Source organism: Rattus norvegicus, chromosome 19 (genome assembly GCF_036323735.1).
Source record: "Rattus norvegicus strain BN/NHsdMcwi chromosome 19, GRCr8, whole genome shotgun sequence".
Taxonomy (NCBI): Eukaryota; Metazoa; Chordata; class Mammalia; order Rodentia; family Muridae; genus Rattus; species Rattus norvegicus.
The window spans coordinates 36,655,024-36,675,664 of record NC_086037.1 but is presented as its reverse complement, the minus strand read 5'-3'; the positions used below and the strand labels follow the sequence as shown (position 1 = coordinate 36,675,664).

General features: G+C 43.1%; 1 protein-coding gene across 1 annotated transcript in view; it reads left to right on the top strand.

The window, feature by feature from the left end:
* The first annotated feature begins 3,422 nt into the window (after nucleotides 1–3,422).
* The window catches only part of Lonp2 (lon peptidase 2, peroxisomal), a 91,507-nt gene continuing 74,288 nt past the window's right edge, over nucleotides 3,423–20,641 (top strand). Inside the window, exons 1-6 of the mRNA NM_001399196.1 lie at nucleotides 3,423–3,776; nucleotides 11,377–11,611; nucleotides 14,309–14,440; nucleotides 16,668–16,790; nucleotides 18,110–18,273; nucleotides 19,512–19,606. Of these exons, the coding sequence (NP_001386125.1) occupies nucleotides 3,544–3,776; nucleotides 11,377–11,611; nucleotides 14,309–14,440; nucleotides 16,668–16,790; nucleotides 18,110–18,273; nucleotides 19,512–19,606 (982 nt within the window). The 5' untranslated portion in view covers nucleotides 3,423–3,543. The remainder of the gene's footprint in view (nucleotides 3,777–11,376; nucleotides 11,612–14,308; nucleotides 14,441–16,667; nucleotides 16,791–18,109; nucleotides 18,274–19,511; nucleotides 19,607–20,641) is intronic.

Sequence of the window (20,641 nt, the reverse complement as noted above, 5' to 3'; positions counted from 1 at the left end):
CTTATCACCACTGCATATTTTTATATTGTATTCCTTTTTCATACCCTTTTCTGGAGTTGTTATTTATTGGTCAGCTTGATTTTTGTCTACTTTTATAGTGTGTAAGCACTTTGAAACAAACCTTGAGCCTTATCTATGATGCTAACTGATGGGTCCTTGTGCCTAGCATAGTACTCAGCATAAAGAAAGTGTCTAATATGTATTAGGTGATACATCTAATAACACATATGAGATAAATGATTGAAGTTCACGCAAATCCTATTTTTAAAAAGGCCAAGAAAAACCACACAGTTACTGATGACATCACATGTGGATTTCCAATGTTCTCTCAAATGGGCTAGTGCACATCATCATAGAAACAAATGGACAAGCAAGCAACTTGAATGTGGGCCCCTTACATGTATTAGTAACTTTTCTATTGTGATAAAACTCCATGACCAAAGCAATTTATAGGATAAAGAGTTTATTTAGGTTTCAGTTTCCAGAACGTTAGAGTCTATGATGATAGAGCAAACCACAGCAGCGGGAAAAGGAAGCTGAGAGCTTATAGCTTGAACAGGAAACATGGGCAGAGAGAGTGAACTGGGCATGTCTCGGGTCTTTAAAGTCTCAAAGCCTGTTTCCAGTGACATACTTCCTCCAAGGCTCTCCTAAACAGTGCCATCTACTGGGGAGTATTTAAACAGCTGACTAAGGGGGACATTTTTCATTCAAACACCACATTGTACCACACCATACCTTTACAGTGTGCTGGGAGCCAAGCACACTTACACACCCTCTGTTTCGGGAATGTCAAACTCACTTACACTCTCTGGGACACCTAGCCAGTTGTCTGTTCTTATCAGTCTATACCTGCAATTTACACTACAGGGGTATAGGGAGGGTGGTGGCAGTGATGGATCGGTCCTGGGTACTGGATGACCTTCCTGCCTGCTTGTATTTTTAAGCTACTGTTTTTAAATAACATTTCAGAGCTTGATCAGGCCATAGACATGCTCTCCTTCTTCACACCTCCTGTCCCCCAATCTTTTGCCCCCTCCCAGGTCTCCTCTGAACCCCTGCAGGCTGGGGCAACAGTGCAATGTGCATTTGCATTTTTCCAAACTAAGTCTAAGGTAGACTTAGTCTAAGGTAGACTTAGTCTAAGGTAGACTTAGTCTAAGGTAGACTTAGTCTAAGGTAGACTTAGTGCAAGGTAGACTTAGTGCAAGGTAGACTTAGTGCAAGGTAGACTTAGCCTAAGGTAACCAGGTAGCATTCCTGGCTTAGATAGGAAGATCTCAAGTTGGAAATCATTCTTACATAGCAAGATCGGGAGTGCAATTAGTAGAGTCATTGTATCAGAATAAAGTAGTTCTTTTCTGGAAGTTCTTAGACCTTGTTAAAAAAAATCATTGAAGAAAACAGTGATTGTTTTTAAAGCTTTTGCATGACTTTAAGTCACAAAAAAGTCCTGGCGAACCTGAAACATTTTGCATTGTTGGGTACAGGAAACAGTGCACAATAAGGATTGGAATTGCAAGGCTTTGGTGCTCCTTCGAGAAACCCATAGATTAAACCTGGGTTTTGGTATGAAGTACTTGTTTTACTCTAAATATATAACTTTTGCATGACAATTATATGCTTCTGCACAGCTGTTTGAGGTTCTGTCCACCAGAGGCTAGACCCCTTAGCTGCCTGCAAGGCCATATTTCATCTCGGAGTGACTCTCTTTCTTTGATCATTTTATGTGACTCAGTTACCAACAAAGACCCTGTCCTAGAAGACCAAGAAAATAATAAAATCATATAATTAATTTCCCAAATGTAAAATAAGTCCAGAGATTAGTATGCCGACAAAATACATGTTTGCTGCTTTTAAGATATATGTGCATGGTAAAGAGAAGTAAACAAGTGTTTTTAAAATATGCTCCAAAGCTTTTAAGATGGTCCTAGTTTCTTCATAAAAGACCTACTGTGCGCAAAGCCCTTGGTCCAATCCCCAGTACCATTTTTAAAAAGACGCCAGGCGTCTCAGAGAGTACAGGCCCTCTACTCTCTGGATAAGACTCAATAAAAAGGGAAGCTCTTGTGGACCTGGGCCATGTATACTTTTCTTCATGTCACTCCCAGAGATATCTGCACAATACCTACCCACCCAAGAGGAACGATGAGTGTGTTACAACCAAGATCATCACCTACCAGTTCACTATCTCTCTAGACCTCAGTGACTCAGACCACAGCCTCGAATCTATCATCCAAATTGAGACCTTCTACAAAATAATTGGATGCCCTTTTAAAAGTATCTCCTCAACACAGCCAGAATACAGCAAATACAGAGGCGAATGCCAGCAGCAAACCACTGAACTGAGAATAGGTCCCCCGTTGAAGGAATCAGAGAAAGAACTGGAAGAGCTTGAAGGTGCTCGAGACCCCAAAAGTACAACAATGTCAAGCAACCAGAGCTTCCAGGGACAAGCCACTACCTAAAGACTATACATGGACTGACCCTGGACTCTGTCCCCATAGGTAGCAATGAATATCCTAGTAAGAGCACCAGTGGAAGGGGAAGCCCTGGGTCCTGCTAAGACTGAACCCCCAGTGAACTAGACTATGCGGGGAGGGTGGCAATGGGGGGAGGTTTGGGAGGGGAACACCCACAAGGAAGGGGAGGGGGGAGGGTGATGTCTGTCCGGAAACCGGGAAAGGGAATAACACTTGAAATGTATATAAGAAATACTCAAGATAATAAAAAAAAAAAAGTATCTCCTCAAAGTATTAATAAAATAAAGCAAAGATAGAAACAATATCACAGACTTAAGAGATGTAGAAGATAAGCGAAGTGAAAAATTAAGGATGATGGTAAAACCCACAAGCTTGGAGGAAGGTCTATGGATTAGGTAATGGTAATACTGATTTCCAGGTTTTGATAATAAACCCTGGTTGTGCAACTTAGTAGGGAAAACCAAGTGAAGGGTATCTGGTACTTGTTAAAATATAAAATCTATTCGATAAAAAGGCTTAAAAAATGCCTAGTTCACATCATCCTTCTCGACATTCCTTTTTAATTTAAATGCAGGCACTGTTCATGCTGACTGTACAGCAGGTTTCCTTTTTGACGTCTGGCACCATTGTTTCAGAGAGAAGAGCAGAGCGAAGCGACAGAAATTGGGCCACGGGGCCACCGTATCTCTCACTGTGGAGGTATTTGATGAAGGGACCAGCCTGGGGATGAGGTCAGAAATAGAGGGACAGGGGTCTGGGGGCGGGGCCAGAAGCCTCTACGCTTTGGCATGGGGGCGGGCCGGAAGGCCTTGTCGCTCCAGTCTCGGGAAGGGTTGTGGGCGGGCCCGGAAGCAGCAGCACACGGGCCTGGGGGCGGGGCCAAAGCGTCAGAGTTTGAGCCCGGGAGCCTGGGGAAAGGGCGGGGCCGGAAGCTTCGGCACTCAGGCCTGGGGGCGGGCCGTAGTGTTACAGCTGTGGTGCGCTCCGGGGGCCTTGGCGTAGGAAGTGTAGAGTTGGTAGCTGGAGTCCTCCTGACCGCTCTGGTGTTAACGGCGTGGCCATGTCCTCCGTGAACCCCATCCAGATCCCCAGCCGCCTTCCGCTGCTGTTGACCCATGAGAGTGTGTTGCTGCCTGGCTCCACTATGCGCACAAGTGTGGACACGGCCCGTAACTTGCAGCTGGTGCGGAGCCGTTTGCTCAAGGGCACGTCGTTGCAGAGCACCATCCTAGGAGTCATCCCCAACACACCCGATCCGGCCAGCGACTCTCAGGACCTGCCACCACTGCACAGGTAGGCCGAGCACTCGGAGGCCTCCTGGACCCGCGCCCCGGCGGCCCGTGAGCATAGCTGTGTCTCAGTCTCCTCAACGTGAAAAGTGGGAGTGACGCTTTTCGCTAGTGACCGTTAGTGAGCCAGATAAGTCACAGAGCAATACCTGACACGGGTAGAAACTCTGTGCTGTTTATTTCCTGCCTGTTGCTGTTGCTAGTCTGATTCGAATCCATGCTTTACAGGGCCCTCTTCACCGGCCAGCGCCCGTGCTGTTTACTTCCCGGGCCCCTCCCCCATACCACCTTTCACCTTGTTCCCTTTCTTTCCTTTCAGTCAGCTTCCTGTCATGTTCTCCAGTTGAAACATTATAATGTAGAGATTTCTTTCTTTCCTGCTCGTGCCTTAACAACGCAGTTAAGGGTGCCTTGCTGTATACTTTGTTATCCATTTTCTCTATCCCCAGTGGCCTCCCCTTCATGAAGGGCCTTTCCTTTTAGCATTTTCCTTGGAGTCTCCCACTACAGCCTTTCTAGCCTCTCATCTCACCTTTGCTCCTTCCTGGGATTTTTATCTTAGGCCCAGGACTTGTCACTGGTTAACCCTCTGTCCTGGCCCTAGTTCGGTGACTTGGGTGGTAGATTTCACCTTTGTCGGACTCTTCCCCTGTGACTTTGAAACTTTATGTGACTTTTAGGTGTGTCGTGCAGGCCCATCTGTGTAGACTGCTTTGCACCATGCTCTTTGGGTAGCCGTGCTTCCTTGGATTGCACAGTGACTGTGGATATAGAGCACTTGAAGTGTGTCTGCTCTAATACGAGCTTTAACACTGGAATGCATGTGTGCCCAGAAAGGTTGTCAGTTCCAGGCAGCTTAAGGCAATTGGCCACCCTAAATGTGCCTTAAATGTACAATGCACACTATATTTTGAGAAAACATGAAAATGTTGATTAATGTTACGTAGACTAATGCTGCAATATTCTGATCATTTCACCTAAAATCACCTGTGGATACTAAAATCACAGGTATGGCTCGTATTTTTATTGGATAGTACTAGTCTACAGTATGACTTAGCAGATGTTATCTTCAAGCTCTTCTCTCAAGTTCTTGCTCTATACGTTGTACTGAAGATGTTTCTCAGGGTCAGAGAGCCTCCTTCCCCTCCTTATTCTCAAATGAAGGGTTCCTGACTCTGAATGAATTTCATAAGTGGGACTGCCTACATTACTTTGACAACTTGTAGCTTTTCTTCACGGTTTCAAAGGAGACTGGTAGCTCTTTAGAAACAAAATAAACAGTAAAGCATGGAAAAAAAAAACCCACAACAACTCAATAGTAGTTTACATTGTACATTCCTGAAAAAAATTGATCCCCATTTGAACTATTCTTGGCAATTGCCTAAATAGATTTATTTGGACACTAAAGTTTCATAGCATTACTGCAACATATTACATCATTCCTTAAACCTCTGCTTCTTTCTCCCATATTATTTTACATTCTGTGTTCAGCCACTTAGTTGAGGCAGAACTTCTCATGATTGTTTTTGTTTCTTTCATTTCTTTGGGGGAGGCACATTAGAGATTGAACCTATGGTCTACCATTAAGCTATATCCTCAGCTCTTATTTTTACTTTTTATTTTGATACTGAATCTCAGTTTTTTTGTTTTTTTTTTTTTTTGTTTTTTTTTTTTTTTTTTTTTTTTTTGGAGCTGGGGACTGAACCCAGGGCCTTGCGCTTGCTAGGCAAGCGCTCTACCACTGAGCTAAATCCCCAACCCCTGAATCTCAGTTTTGATACTCAATCTGGGCTGTCTTTGAACTATAGCTCACCCAAGTACTGAACAGATGATCCTCCTGCCTCAGCCCTCCAAGAAGTCAGTGTTATACACTGTGCTACCATGACTAGTGTGATTCGTTTCTATCATGTGCTGGATAGTTTTACGTCATCTTGACACAATTTACAGTCGTCTGAGGAGGGACCCTCAATTGAGAAAATGTCACAATAAAATCAGACTTTAGGCAGTCTTGAATTTATTCTTCCTCCCTTTTAATTCTTTAACTGGTAGACTAAACAAACCCGGTCAGACATTTAGTCGTTGTGCCGGCTAGTTTTATGTCAACTTGAGACAAGCTGGAATCATCTGAAGGAAGGAAACCTCAATTGAGAAAGTGTCTTCCTAAGACTCCGTAAATAGTGATGGTGGGGGAAGGCCCAGCCCATTGTGGGTGGTGCCACCCATGGTCTGGTGGTCCTGGGTTGTATAACAAAGCAGGCTGATCAAATCATGATGGAACCAGCCAGTAAACAGCATCCCTCCATGGCATTGGCATCAGCTCCTGTTCCCAGGTTCCTGCCCTGTGTGAGTTCCTGTTCTGACTTCCTTTGATGGTGTACTGTTATTTGGAAGTGTAAGTAAAGTACACCTTTTTCTCCCCACATTGCTTTGGTTGTGTTTCATCACAGCAGTAGTAACCCTAAGACAGAAATTGGTACAAGGACAGTGAGGTGTTGCTGTGACAGACCTGACCGTGGTTTTTTAGCGAGGACTGTGGAAGTTCGTTGGAACTTTGAGCTAGAAAGCTTGTTCAAAGTTGGTTAAGCTTCTCTGTGGCAACTTGAAAGGTACTGTTGAGAGCTGTGCAGATGATGGAGGCCTGGCTTATGGAAATTCAGAGGAGAGCAAAGACTCAACTGGGCCTTCTCCGTGTAGAGTCTGGCATCTGGTCAGCTGGAAACGAAGAATTGGCTGCAACTAACAAGAGAACAGAACCACTAAGGTTAAAACCTTTGCTTTGCTGGGACAATGGATCTGGTGAGCGTGCTGGAGAGTCAGCTGTGATTAAGAACAAACCAGCATCATTAAGGTGAACTCACCTAGGATGTGTTTCCTCAGAGTCAGACACAGAAGCTGTGTTCCAGAAGTGACCAAGGTTTTACCTCATGCTGACAGCTAAACTTGGTAGCGTGTCATCCAGGTGGTACTGGTTTTGAAGGCATGAAGGGGTCATGGAGAGCAGCTGGAGCTTGGCACTGTGTGGCAGGACTGAAGAGAGCCAGTAGAGGCTTTTGGTGAAAGTGGAGCCCAGCTGGACAAGAGACCCCAGTGCTCTGGAGAAGTCAGTACCCTGGAATGACCACCAAAAACAGAAGCAGCAGTGGAGTGGAGCCAGCATGAGCATTAAAAACTGTCTGTCTGTGCTGCAGAGGTGGTGCTGGAGAAGTGACCCACGCTCCCTGGGGGAGACCAGAGGATCACGAGTAAAACCAGATAACTGGACACTGTGCTGTTTATACCTTTGGAATTTGCTTTTGCTTTGTTCAAATTACGACTATGCCCTGGTTCTTCCCTCTTGAAGTAAGAAAGTACTTAACTTATATTTGATTTTACAGGAACCTGCAGTTGACAGGTTGAAATTTAAAAAGAGATTTTTAGCTTTCAAAAGAAACTTAGAGACTGAATTTTAACGAGTTTGAATTGTAAAGACTGTGGGACTTTTGAACTTTGTAAAATGTTTTATATTGTGATTTTTAGGTTAATGGGTGATCTTGGGGATGCACAGAAAAGGAGAGGTAAAGTGACGTTTGTGTGTCTGGTTGACAAGGGGTCAGTTGCCCTGTTATGTCCAGTTGTGCCAACTTGATACAAGCTAGCGTCATCTGAAAAAGAAAAAAGAGAAAGAGAGAGAGAGAGAGAGAGAGAGACCCTCAATTGAGAAAAATGCTTCCATGAGATCAGACAATAGAACATTTTCTTAATTAATGATTGGCGGCTTACCAGTTCTTATCCAGGACCAGGTTGGGTGTCTCACAACTGCCCATAACTCCAGTTGTTGGGATCTGGTTGGCCTCTACAGGCACTGGCATACACTAGACACATGCACATAACTCCCCCCCCCACACACACACAGACACATACAGAGATACATACATGTACATTTAAAACAAAAACCGGGGTTGGGGATTTAGCTCAGTGGTAGAGCGCTTGCGTAGCAACCGCAAGACCCTGAGTTCGGTCCCCAGCTCCGAAAAAAAAAAAAAGAAAAAAGAAAAAAAAAAACTTCTAAAAAGTAAAGTTAGTCATATTTTAGGTTTGAGTTCCTAATTTTCTATATTATTCTGGCAAGGTTTTTGAGGGTTGCTAATTGTTTTCACTTAAATAACTGCAAATAACAGTAACTAAATCTTCCCTGCCTGAAACTAATCAATCATTCAAGTAATGTGGTAATGTTCACATTAATGCCCATATAGTGCCTTTGTTTTAGCTAATTCCAAATTAATTGGTTTGTTTACATTGCTGGGGAATGAAATCTCGGGTCTCAGCATGCTAAGCAAAGCACGCTACCACCAAGCCACATCCTAGTCCAGTCATTTACATTAGAAAGCTCCTATAAAAAGTCTTCACAGAGTTTGCTCCAGACCATAGCTATACTAGAAATATTGTTTGTTACTTAAGGATTCTTTGTATAGAAAGATCATACTATATTCCTCAGAGTAGATTCTGAAATCTTTTCCTTACGGCTTTCAAATGCTCTCTGCTTTAAAAATACGAACATTGAGCTACCTAGTGTTCACCTGATTCTGTACACAGGTTTCTCCCTCCCAGTCCCCTCCTCCTCCGGATGCTAGTAATGCCCAGAGATGCTCTGTTCCTCCCTAGTTTCCTTTACAGCCGCCTGGTGACCAGCCCCAGTACCCAAGGTCTAGCAGAACAAATTTGCTCTCCTGTTTGCTGGCTTTTCCATAGAGCACAGCCCCTTCTTCCTGCTTAGTATGTAGGCATGTTGCTGGAGAGGAGGCCTTTATAAAGGCCTGTGGGACTTGGCTCTCATGCCACCGAAGGACCACCTGTATTTCATTGCTTAGCTGAATCGTATAATTAGTGGCTCCTGTGTGAATTGCTGTTTGGTTAGTGAAAACGGGCAATCATTTAACACTGTTCGCACTGTCAGTCATTCTTCAACCTCTTGTTTTAAAAGCTTTTATTACTGTGAGTCTGTAGTGTAGGATGTGCACTCCATGCAGCACACATGGAGGTCAGACAGCTTGGGAGAGTCATTTCTCACATTCCACCATGTGGGTCCCTGGAATTTAACACACGTCTACAGACTGGGCCATGGCATCCTTACCCACTGAACCGACTCACTGGGCCACACCTAGCATTGTTCAGGGTCCATGGATGCCTTTCCTCAGAGTGCTAGTCCCCCAGCTCCTATTTAATTTGTTGGCTTTTTTACCCATCTATGAGACCCTAAGTTAGTTTCTTTGGCATTTATCTAACCAAGTATACTTACTTTAACAGATGCACAGTTTTATAGCTGGAAGGATCAATTTTTACCCATACATCACTCCTACTTGTACCTATCAATATTCTTGGACTTTTAACAAATACTGTCTGATAACGATAAAATTTTTGGATTTAATATTTTTTATTAGCAGATATTTAATGAAGAATGTACTTAGATCTTCTGAAGTCTTTATATGTACTAGATAGTGCAAATTCATATCCTCTGTTGGGGTGAAATAAGGATAAGAATTGTCCTAAGACATACTTCAAAAACTACATTGCTAACAAACACCCTTGTAACTGTGGAGAGCCACTTTGTTTCCCCAGTTTTGACTCTCAGTTACTCAATCGCCTCTATTGGCATCTTCTTATGGGTAATGGGGGAAATATAGCAAATAATACTCAAGGAAGCTTTTTATATGGCAAAGCATTCTATGCTTACCCTTCATGGTGGTATTGGCTCGGGAACAGGTAGTAGTAGATCTTAAAGTAGGGGATAGAAGAGAGGAGAGGAGAGCCCTACATTTCCCCAGCTTGGACAAAACTGAACTAGCATCAGTATGGAAAAGACTTGGAGGGCTGTGAATGTTATTATGAATAGAGGGCTTGTAAATAGAACAGAAACTTCGATGACAATGAAGGTCATATGTTTGGTAGATAGGGCAAAGTTTAGATAATCCCAGCCTGCCCTCACCTTAGAAAGCTTCCTTTTGTGAGTGTTACCATGGCAGAAAGGGTGTTTGGATACTTTGGGAACACCTGGATTGTCCAAGGTAGTTTCCAGGTCATACAAACCAAAGCCCCCAAGGCAGACCTCAGGTGGAGTAACATTCTATAATGTTTCACAGAGTCTGAAGGTACAATGCAACTGGGAGCTTCAAACTTTCTTTGACGTTTAACAAAATCAGAGCACTGAGAAATGCATTTATTGCAGGGCTGCAGCCTAAAGGGAAAGGCACCACTCACCCAAAGGTGTAAGTCTGGACCTGAAGTTGTAAATTCAAGGTAGAACTTTTGGTCATATCTTAGAAGGTACTAGAATATTCTAGTATAAGGACAAGACTGTTTGGAAAGATGAGTTTCATAGATAGTTCTCTTGTGCTATGATGAAATACTCTGTCAAAAGCAACTTCAGGAGTCAGGCTTATTTGGCTCACATGTTAGGTAAGAAGTCAGGGCAATGGATCTTGAAGTAGCGAGAGTCACATCGCATCCCAAGTCTAGAAGCCAGCAGCAAAACATGCGTGTGCTCAGCTTGTCTTCTCTTATTTATACAAAGCAGTATCTTAGACCAGGGGATGTGGTGCCAGTTAACTGAATCAAGTTCATCTCTCATAGGCAAGCCTGGAGTCCCATCAAGGTGACATTTACATTAGCCATCACGGTGACAAACAGTGTAAAGACCGTGTATGTATTGCAGAAGGAAATTAGATTCGCTGACTAGTTCATTTGCTAGTTTACTTTCCTATATAAAGCCTGGAGATAAGCAGTGTCTTGGTTACTTTTCTATTGCTGTGTTCAAACTCCGTGAACAAGGGAATTTATATAGAAGGGTTATCTGGGCTTGCAGTTGGAGAGGGAAAAGACTCATCATGGTGGGAAGCATGCCTGCAAGCACCAGGCAGGGTGGCCAGAGTACCTGAGTGCTCACATCTCACACCACAAGGAAACAGCAAGAACACCGTGGGGATGACAGGAGGCCTTGAAACTTCAAGCCCACCTCCAGTGATTCACCTCCTCCAGCAAGGTCATACCTCCTAAGCCTTTCCAAACAGCATCACCAATGGGGACAGAGTATTTAAATGCTCAAGAATATGGGGGACATCATACGAACCAACAGAGTCTACTCCACAGCACCCATAGTCTCGTGGCTATATCATAATGCAAAATTCACTCAGTCCGGCTTCAAAAGTTCCCGTAGTCTTGTACAGTCTCAAAACACCGATTTAAAGTCTAAACTCCAAAATCTCTTCTGAGACTCAAGGCAATTTCTTAACTTAATGCTTTGCAAAATCAAGAAGTGAATTACACAGTTCCAACACACAATGGCAGAGGATACATATTACCCTTCCTATAGGGTGGAATTGTGGCATAGTGAGGAAATAACTGTACCAAAACCCAGCAAGTCAAACACCAACATCTCTAGCTCCATATCCAGTGACAGAGGGCATGGATGGCTTGGTCCATCTAGCTTTGCTGCCTCGTAACAACTCTAAACTCACGTGGGCTGGTTCTGCTCTGTGTGCAGCCACCACACCTGGCTGAATAAGCACCTGTTGAAGGGAATGTCTGTTCCGCCATGCTAAGTGTAATGCCAATGTTTGTGTATTTTTCAGAATTGGAACGGCTGCCCTGGCAGTTCAGGTCGTGGGCAGTAATTGGCCCAAGCCACACTACACTTTACTGATCACGGGCCTGTGCCGGTTCCAGATTGTGCAGGTCTTAAAAGAGAAGCCATACCCCGTGGCTGAAGTGGAGCAGCTGGACCGACTTGAGGAATTTCCCAATACCTGCAAAACCAGGGAGGAGCTGGGAGAGCTGTCGGAGCAATTCTACAGATACTCAGTACAAGTGGGTGGCTTCCGCTTTCCCTTAAAACCTTTTCCTACCGGTTCTTTGCTGCCTTGAGATCAGATGACTCTGTTGGGTCATCTAATCAAGCTGTAGGGTTGTAGAGCTGCATATATTGAAACAATCTTGTGGCATTTTAAAGTGTGGTCCAGTTTGCTTTTGCCTTGGTTTGTCCTTAAATCATCCTAGGCATATTGGCCAACTCTTTCTAAAGGTGTTCCAAAAGATATGAGTACAGTTTCTTTATGATTCCAGCGCCTCCCAACCTGATAGCTGTTAAACATAAATGATTAGTGTTAAAATGTACAATAGACTTGTTACTAAAATACTAATCAGAATAAAGAAGTTATATTGTTCCGGGTCTAGGTCATACTGCACAGGTTATGGACTGTGCCACACTGGATCAATTTTAAGTATGGTTGCACCTTTGTCCTGCTAGAATCCCAGGAGGGAAGCATGCTGTGGCTGTGCATGGGGAAATACATTCCTTAATTCTAGGTGTCAGGGTTTTTATCAGCTCTAGGTAAAACACCTCCTCTCTCCACCTGTTTTACTTAAAAACCATAATAAAAATGCAAAACTGTATCATTAAATGTAGTCATCTGATTCTCTGCTGCTGTAATCTGCTACCCTGACAGAATTTGTGAGGACTAGCTGGTGTCTAAGTCTTGATTTTGGACATCACTGATGACTGAAGTGCACAGCCTGTGGCGCCTGCATCTGATGGTCATGCTAAGTAGTACTCACTTCTGGTGTGGTAAACAGTAATAGAAACAAGATTTCTACTTAGGGTTGTAGTGTCAGGGCTGAAGGGAGAATGTACTGGAAGAAAGAACTTCTGATATGTGAACTGAAATACGCAGTGTATCTTAATGGTGTGCCCAAGGCTGGAGAAGGTTCTCGTAAGGATAAGTAAGGTTCAGACTTCCTAGTACTGTAAAGGCTCTTTACAAACCTTGTCTTAGGCCTGTTTTGCCTCAGCTCTAGTTACTACATAGAAATCAATAGCTCTAGCCATGCTGAATAACCAAAAAAAAGCCCCACATTTATCATTTCTTATGATCTTTGCGTCTTGTTCCCCTTTCTTCTCTGAATGGTAGGCTCCATGTGCTTTCAACTGCTATGTGGTGCTACTGCCCCTTGCCTGGACCTGCTCAGTTGTGTACCGTCACTGCCGATCATCTTGTGTGGAAACTGTCCTACAGACCTGTTCTCCACCCAGATCCCACCCTGTGGCAGCTTTCCTGCAGGAGTGGCAAAGAGTTTCTAGTCACAGAGTTAGGGGAATGGATTTCATTTTTGTTTTGAGACTGAGTCTTTGAATTTTTGTTTTTTTAATGGCTTTTTTTGTTTGTTTTTATGCATTTTTCCCACCTAACCTTATCTTCATGTAGTTGCACTTTAATTCCCCTGCTTCTTGGAAAGTAATGGTTAGTTCCCATAATTACAGTGTATTCAGAGCTGTTTAATTAGAACTGGCCCATGAAATCCTTTTGGAGTTGGTTACATGAAGGTTTGATATATCATTTGTGAGTTAGGTAGCATGAACCAAGTTTTGATGATTGGCCAGAAAGCAGAACTCACTTAACAAAGACTTATTTTTTGCCAAGGCTTTGTGACTAAGCCTGTAGGTGTAATGACCCACCTTTCAGTGTTACTTAAGGACCAAGGTAGACTGGAATTAATCTCAAGTTTTCTTCCTTATGCTGAGGCAGACAAAGAAAGTCTGGCAACTCTTTCAATGACTTAGCATTTCTTCCCAGAAGGAATGTTGATGTGCCTCTCATGTTTCAAAGATTAGTGCAAGACTTCAGCTGCCCCTGTATGCAGAGGAGGTGAGAAAGAATAGGCCTATTATGGCCCCACAAGAAAAGGGAATCACTGTCATTTGTCCTAATAACTGACAGTTACTGGAAGCTTGTCTTCCGCTTAATCTGTTGTAATCTCATTCTAGTATGGAAGTTTTGTTTTGTGTATGCCCCGCCCCCAGCTAAATATCAGTGTGCAGACCAATTAACCCACGTAGTACACTAAAAGTCAACATTTCAACTCCTAATGGCTGTCATAGTAGCATCAACTATGCTACCAATTTCCAGAATCTAATTATGACATTGTAGTTATGTAAGAAAATGTTCTTTTACTAAGATCAAGGAGCATGGGGCCTGCCGTTTACATGTAGTGTGTCTGGGAAGACACAGAGACAAAGCAGATGTCGCAAAATATGAAGAATTGGTGAACCTAGGCAAGGAATACAAATAATTCATCATAATCTTCCTATAACTTTGTTATGAATTTGAATTTTAAAGTCATAGAACAAATTTACAAAACCTTGTACAAATTTTAGTATTAAGTACTTAACTAGCCTTTTTTGCTTTCATTCTGATATTCGTGTGTGTGTGTGTGTGTGTGTGTGTGTGTGTGTGTGTGTGTGTTTCTCTGCGTGTGTGCGTGCATGTGAGATTAGTAGCCCATTCCCTCCTGCCACATCCCCAGGTCTTGGGAGTGGTGCCTGTTCTTGCTGAGCCATCTCTTGCACTTCTGACTTCTCCTGCGGCCTGTGAGGTGCCCGCCATGTATAAACTGGTGATCTTTCAGACAAAAGATGCAGACCCGAACATTAAACCTGTATGAACATCTGATTATTTTAGTTCACACGTGCCACTAACCCATTTCACTACTCTTCTTTTCCTCCTTTAGTTGGTTGAAATGTTGGATATGTCCGTCCCTGCAGTTGCTAAGTTGAGACGCCTCTTAGATAGTCTGCCAAGGGAAGCCCTGCCGGACATTCTCACTTCCATTATTCGAACAAGCAACAAAGAGAAGCTCCAGGTAAGCACCATGCGGGAGTGCCAGGCCCCAGGCCGCACTCGTCATTTACATCTGGGTGTCTTCCACTTTCTCCTTTAAAGACATACTCTGTAGACTCAGAGAAGTAGTTAAAATGCTGTGACTTAAAAATGACTTCTGCCAGGCATCCAAGCTCTTGGGAGGTAAAGGCAGAAAGATCAGAAGTTCAAGGTAATCCTTGGCTGTATATGGAGGTCAAGTCTGGCTTTGGCTACATGCGACCCTCTCTCAAAAGGAGGAGGGGGGGAAGGAGGAGTAAGGAAGTGGGAGGCAGAGAGAGAAATTCTGAAAGGTGATTATTTTTACCAAGTGTGGTAACATATCTCAGCACTCTGGATCAGCAGTTCAAGGCTACTCTAGACTATATAGCCAGACTGTGTCTCAAAAGCAAAACCAAACAAAACAGTTTATATTGTTGTTTGTACAATTAATATGGGGGAGTATGATCAGTAGTAGTAGTGGTCAGTTTATGAAAACAGAAAAAGGAAAGAATGATTTTTTTTCTTTAAATTTATTTTTCTAAGTTTTCACCTGTTTGGGGTATATGGGGGGACAGGTCAGAGATTGATGTTAGGTGTCTTTTTCCATTACTTCCTACTTCTTTAGACAGGGTCTCTCATTGAACTTGAAACAATTTGATTGACTAGACTGACTGACAGATGTGTGGCTTTTCCCATACCTACCAAGTGCTAAGGTTATGGAAGTGAGCCAGCACACCCAGATTTTACATGGTTGCTTGGAATCAAAACCGAGGACTCAGCTGGCAGGCCCTGGTTGGGTACAGATACAGAAGGTAGGAGCAGGGAAGAGCAGGCATGCTCAGGGTCACCGGGCTGCAGCATTAGCAAGCATGTTATCCTGATGGGGTGCAGATAGCAGTTGCCAGACCAGGCCGACCTTGAGACCTGTTAATCATGTGGAGAACAAAATATTTTGGGTTGGAGAGATGGCTCAATGGGTAAAATGCTTATTTGCTGTGTAATCAATCATGGGGACCTGAGTTCAGAGTCTTAGCACCCATGTCAAAGCCAGGCTTGGAGGTAAGTGTATATCATAACTCCAGCACTGCAGGAGATAGAAGGATCCTGGGGGCTCACTGCCTAGTGAGTCTCTAACCAAAACCCTGAGTTCCCGGATCACTGAGAAATCCTATCTCAAAGATAAACTGGGAAGAGATAGAGGAAGACATTGACCAACTTTTGCTTCCATGCACATGTGTGCACGTATAGCACACACACAGACAGACAGACACACACACACACACGTACACACACAGATACAGACACACACATACATACACATACACACCAACACATACCACACATGCATACACAAGCACATACACAAATTAATATTTTGACTCTAGAATTTGCTGAGATCCAAAATATGCGTAGACTAATTCTCAGAAACAGTTGATATCAATTATGTTTGGTGCTCTCTTTTCTTTTCAGTACCAGGATTGAACCCAGGACCTCATACACACTAGGCAAACACTCTATTGCCATTTTATATGCCCAGCCCTATTTTTCTACTGTGTGTTATAAGATAGTGTCTTATTAGGTTGCTTAGGCCCTTGAAGTCATTCTAGTCCAGGTAGGCCTTAAACTTGAGGTCCCCATCCCTCAGTCTGCCAAGTATTTTGGATTATAGGCCTGTGCTACCAAGCCTAGCTATATGTTTGGTTCTTGATCGTAGGATATATAACTTCATTTTAAAATAAAAATCAATATTTTTGTTCATGTCTTGTAAACATTTTGCCTGTTTCTTCTTTGCTGATAAGGTAGTTGATTTGCTGGTCTTGGCCATGACCTAGCACTGTTCCCATCATGATTGTTAAACAGGGCTGTTGAGGTTCTTTTAGCTTAGAGGGATATACACTGGAAATTGAGGAGCTGTGACTGACCCAGGCCGCAGTGTGGCCAAGGCACACCAAGTGTATGAAGTAGCTGGGAGGTAAGAGGTTCAAGCTGGGGTAGAGGTGAGGCCCGAGACAACAGCCTCAGAGCTCTCCGTAGACAGCTCTGCCCCAGCAGCTTACCGATGGCCACCCAGGCCTTGCCACACCACATGGATAGGGCCACAGCAGGGCCAGAGCCATAAGGATTATACTTTTACCTTTCTTGTAACTTAAGGCCCTAATCTACCTGCTCGTGTGTAGAGGATGTGCTTCTGGAAAAGGTGCTATTATTAATCAACCCACGCTTCCTAGATCTTAGATGCTGTGAGCCTGGAGGATCGGTTCAAGATGACCATACCTCTGCTTGTCAGACAGATTGAAGGTCTGAAATTACTTCAGAAGACTCGAAAACCTAAACAAGATGATGACAAAAGGGTAGGTAAATCTTTTCTTTCTTGACAGGGTTTGCTCTATCTTCCAGGCTGGACTTGAACTCAAGGCAGTTCTCTTGCTCTAGACTCAAGAGTGACAATGTTCTAGGCATGTGCCACCGTGCCCAGCTTATTTTCTTCCTGCATATCTCCTTCTGGAATAGGAGATTTGGTTCTGTAGTATGAGCCAGGTGTGTGTCTGTGTTTCTAGGTACTAGTGAGATGAAAGTAAGCTGATCCCTTGAGTGTAGGAGATGGGAGCCAAGCTTGGCTGCATAGCAGGAGCCTAGCTCACAAATAAACAAGCAAACAAACAAACAAAACTGAAAGAATTTGAAAAGAAGGAAGACAAAGTTCATTGCTTGTGAGAAGATCTTGATGTGTCTGGGGTTGTTCCTTTAATTGTCTGGACTTTCTTTTAGTATAATAAGCCTCAGGTTAGTTCTTACCAACATTTCCAAAATGATAATATATTATTTTCATCTAGTAAAAGTTGGAATTAGTTCATGATACTAATGAATTGAAAATTCAAAGAACACATACCATACTTTTAAAATATAGTAGCAAGATCATGGGAAAAAAATATTTTAAAAAACCGTTGGGGGAAGGAAAACCTGTTTGAATTGGCACAGAAAAGGGTTTGGATTGGACAAAGAACAATTTTAGCATGACAGAGTAGGATCCTGAAGTTCACTGAAGCACTGTAACTGGCGAGGGAGCGGGGTAGCATTAACAGCCCCTTGGTGGAGAAGCAGAACATCATAGGAGGCACGTAAGCAAATGCCACTCACCCAGGACGGGTTAGAGGCAGATGAAATTGAAGTTGGTATTGAAGGGATGGAAATGCTAAGAGACATTTGCATGTGGGAACAGCGAGAGTAGCTACTGAATGTTGGTGGCAGTGCATGTGAGAAAATGCAGAAATGTGTGCAGGACAACTGTACTTCCTAGTGTTGCTTGTAGACACTTCATGTCTGAGGTGTGTGCACCTTGCCAATGTGTGCTGGTCTGCTTGAACTTTTGTGGTATGAATGTGTGTGTCTGCTTCCTAGTAGTTCTGCAGCTGATTCCCAGATACTGACCGCAGCAATAGAGTGTTTCTGTAGACTCACCTTATCTTAGACTTGTTTCCTCCTACCTTCCTCTCCCTCATTTCCTCTTTCCCACTCCCTTGTCCTCTCTTTCATCGCCTCTTTTTTCTTTCCTTTCTTGTTTTATTTTTGATGTTTTTGAGACTGGGTTCACTTTGTTGCTAGGCTGCCCTTTGATTCTTAGCCCTCCTGCCTCAGCTCCAAATTGTTTTGGCATCTCCTTTCTACTCAGGTTATAGCAATACGCCCCATCAGGAGGATTACACACATCCCAGGAGCTTTAGAAGATGAAGAGGAAGAGGAAGATAATGATGACATTGTCATGCTGGAGAAAAAAATAAGAACATCTAGTATGCCAGAACAGGCTCATAAAGTCTGTGTCAAGGAGATAAAAAGGTAGAAGTTGATTAATATTTTCTTTTTGCTTGTTAACGTTAAAGGTTATTGCTTATGGAAACTTGATTATGTGACCTCCAGTCACAGACTGGAAACTGAGCTTATTGTTTATTCCTTCTCCTTTCTTATGCATGGTCGGTTCTGAGGTTACCTATGCACATTACTTCATTGCCTACTTTTGTCTTTCTTAGCCGTCCTCATCCTTTTCCTCTTACATTTTTATTTATTTTCTATTTGTATATATTTCTAAGGCGTCAGAAGAGAGCATTGGATCCCATGGGATTGGTGTTACAAATGGTTGTGAGGCACTATGTGGGTGCTGGAAATCAAACCCTGGTTGTCTGGAAGACAGCCAGTGCACTTAGTGACTGAACCATCCCACCAGCCCTACCCCCCATAATTCTCGGATCCGTGGAATGCTCTCCCTCTTTCTTCTCCATTGCTGTGCATAGCCTGAGTCTCGAACATTTATTTTCCTCGGGTTTTTTTGGAAAGGATCTTTCTGTGTAGGTCAGGCTGGCCTTGGCTTTTAACTTAATCCTTCTGCCTTACCCTCCCAAATGAATAGACTTTAGGCATATACCCCCATGCTCAGTTATGAAAACATCTGCAATACTCCTGAATTAACGCCATTCTCCCTAATCTTTTCCTCAGAGACTGAGAGGTGATGTGTGTTTTCTACTTGCATTCTGCTCTCACATCTAACTATTGTAGCTATCTTTTCAGTGCCTAAAAGAATTGTCCAACGTTCTTACTTTAGTTACAGTGTTGTGGACAGGTTAACCCTGGGCCTCGTGGCCATTAAGCATATGCTCTACTACTGAGGTGTATCCCACCTCTGTTGTTTTCATTTCTCCTTAGATTATAAATTCCAGTGGCTGGCTTTGACTGGAGCTCAGAGTAACATTTTGCTTGTCTCATACAAGGCCTCAGGTTCTTTCCCCAGTGCCACAATAGATCAATCAGTTAACTCTGAGGGACCGGGACATTCAATTTTTCCTTATACAAGCAAAGTAAACTAAGTGGTTGAATTGTACATTCAGAGTTGAATTGTAACCTCGGAGTTTGCCATGGCCCCTATTTTCTGTATATAAAAGAAAAAACAGTTCATGAGCTAGCTCTTTAAAACCTTTGTTCAGGTTTGACAAGTATGCATGGTAAGGAGACGTGCTTGGCTTTTCGGTTATTGTGAACTACTGTGCTATTGAACCTATTGGCTACATATTTTTTCCCCACAGACTCAAAAAAATGCCTCAGTCAATGCCTGAATATGCTCTGACTAGAAATTATTTGGAACTTATGGTGGAGCTTCCTTGGAACAAAAGTACAACTGGTGAGCTCACGTGCGATCTGCTTCTCAGTCACAGTCCCTCGGGAAGCTCATGCAGATTTCTTTCTGCACATTCCATCGGTTCATGGTGGCACATGCCTGCATTCCTACACCCTACATCAGGAAACTGTCTCAAAACCAAACGACAATAAGTCATTTTACTTTTATTTTTAAACCACTTACTGAGATGTAGTGGCAGTTGCACATATGATTATGTTTTATGAAATTCAGAATACCATTCATGAAATCAGCAGCAGCATCAGTATCATAAATATACCCAATATTCCCTAGGTCAACTTCCAGTCATTGTATTCTTCTAATTCATGTGTATGACAGAGACACAGTTGGAGAGGGAGAGGTAAAAACATGCAACAAATGCTTTTAGCAACATTTTAAAAGTATTTTATGTGTCTAGATGTTTACCTCCATATATGTCTGTGCATCACATGTGTCCAGTGCCCAAGGAGGCCAAAAGAGCTTTGTCAGATACCCCTAGACTAGAATTACAGACAGTTGTGAAAAGCCCTGTAGGTGCTGGCTTTGAACCTAGGTCATCTGAAAAGTAGCCAGTGCTCTTAACTATGGAGTCATCTCTCCAGCCCTCTTCTTAATGAATTTCAGGTTAGTTTGGTTGGGCTTTTTGAGATAGGATCTCAGTATATAGCTCTGGCTGGCCTGGAATTCACTCTGTAGACCAGGATAGCCTCAGATTCATAGAGATCTACCCGACCCTTCCTCTTAGCAAAATTTAAGACACAAAACATCATGGTTAGCTCAGAGACACTGTACCACGTGGTAGATTTCCAGAACTCACGCCTGCTTAACTGAACATTGAGAGCATTTTACCATCACCCTTCATACCTTACTCCCCCAGACCCTGGCAGCCTAGGTATCTGCTCTGAGAGTTGGAAACTCCACACAGTACGTGAAAGCACAGCCTGTCTGCTCTGGCTCATTTCTCTTAGTGTAATGTACTCTTTGTTGAAAGTCATGAAATTTCCTTGTTTTTGTTTTCTTTTGTTGTATTTTAAGGCTAAA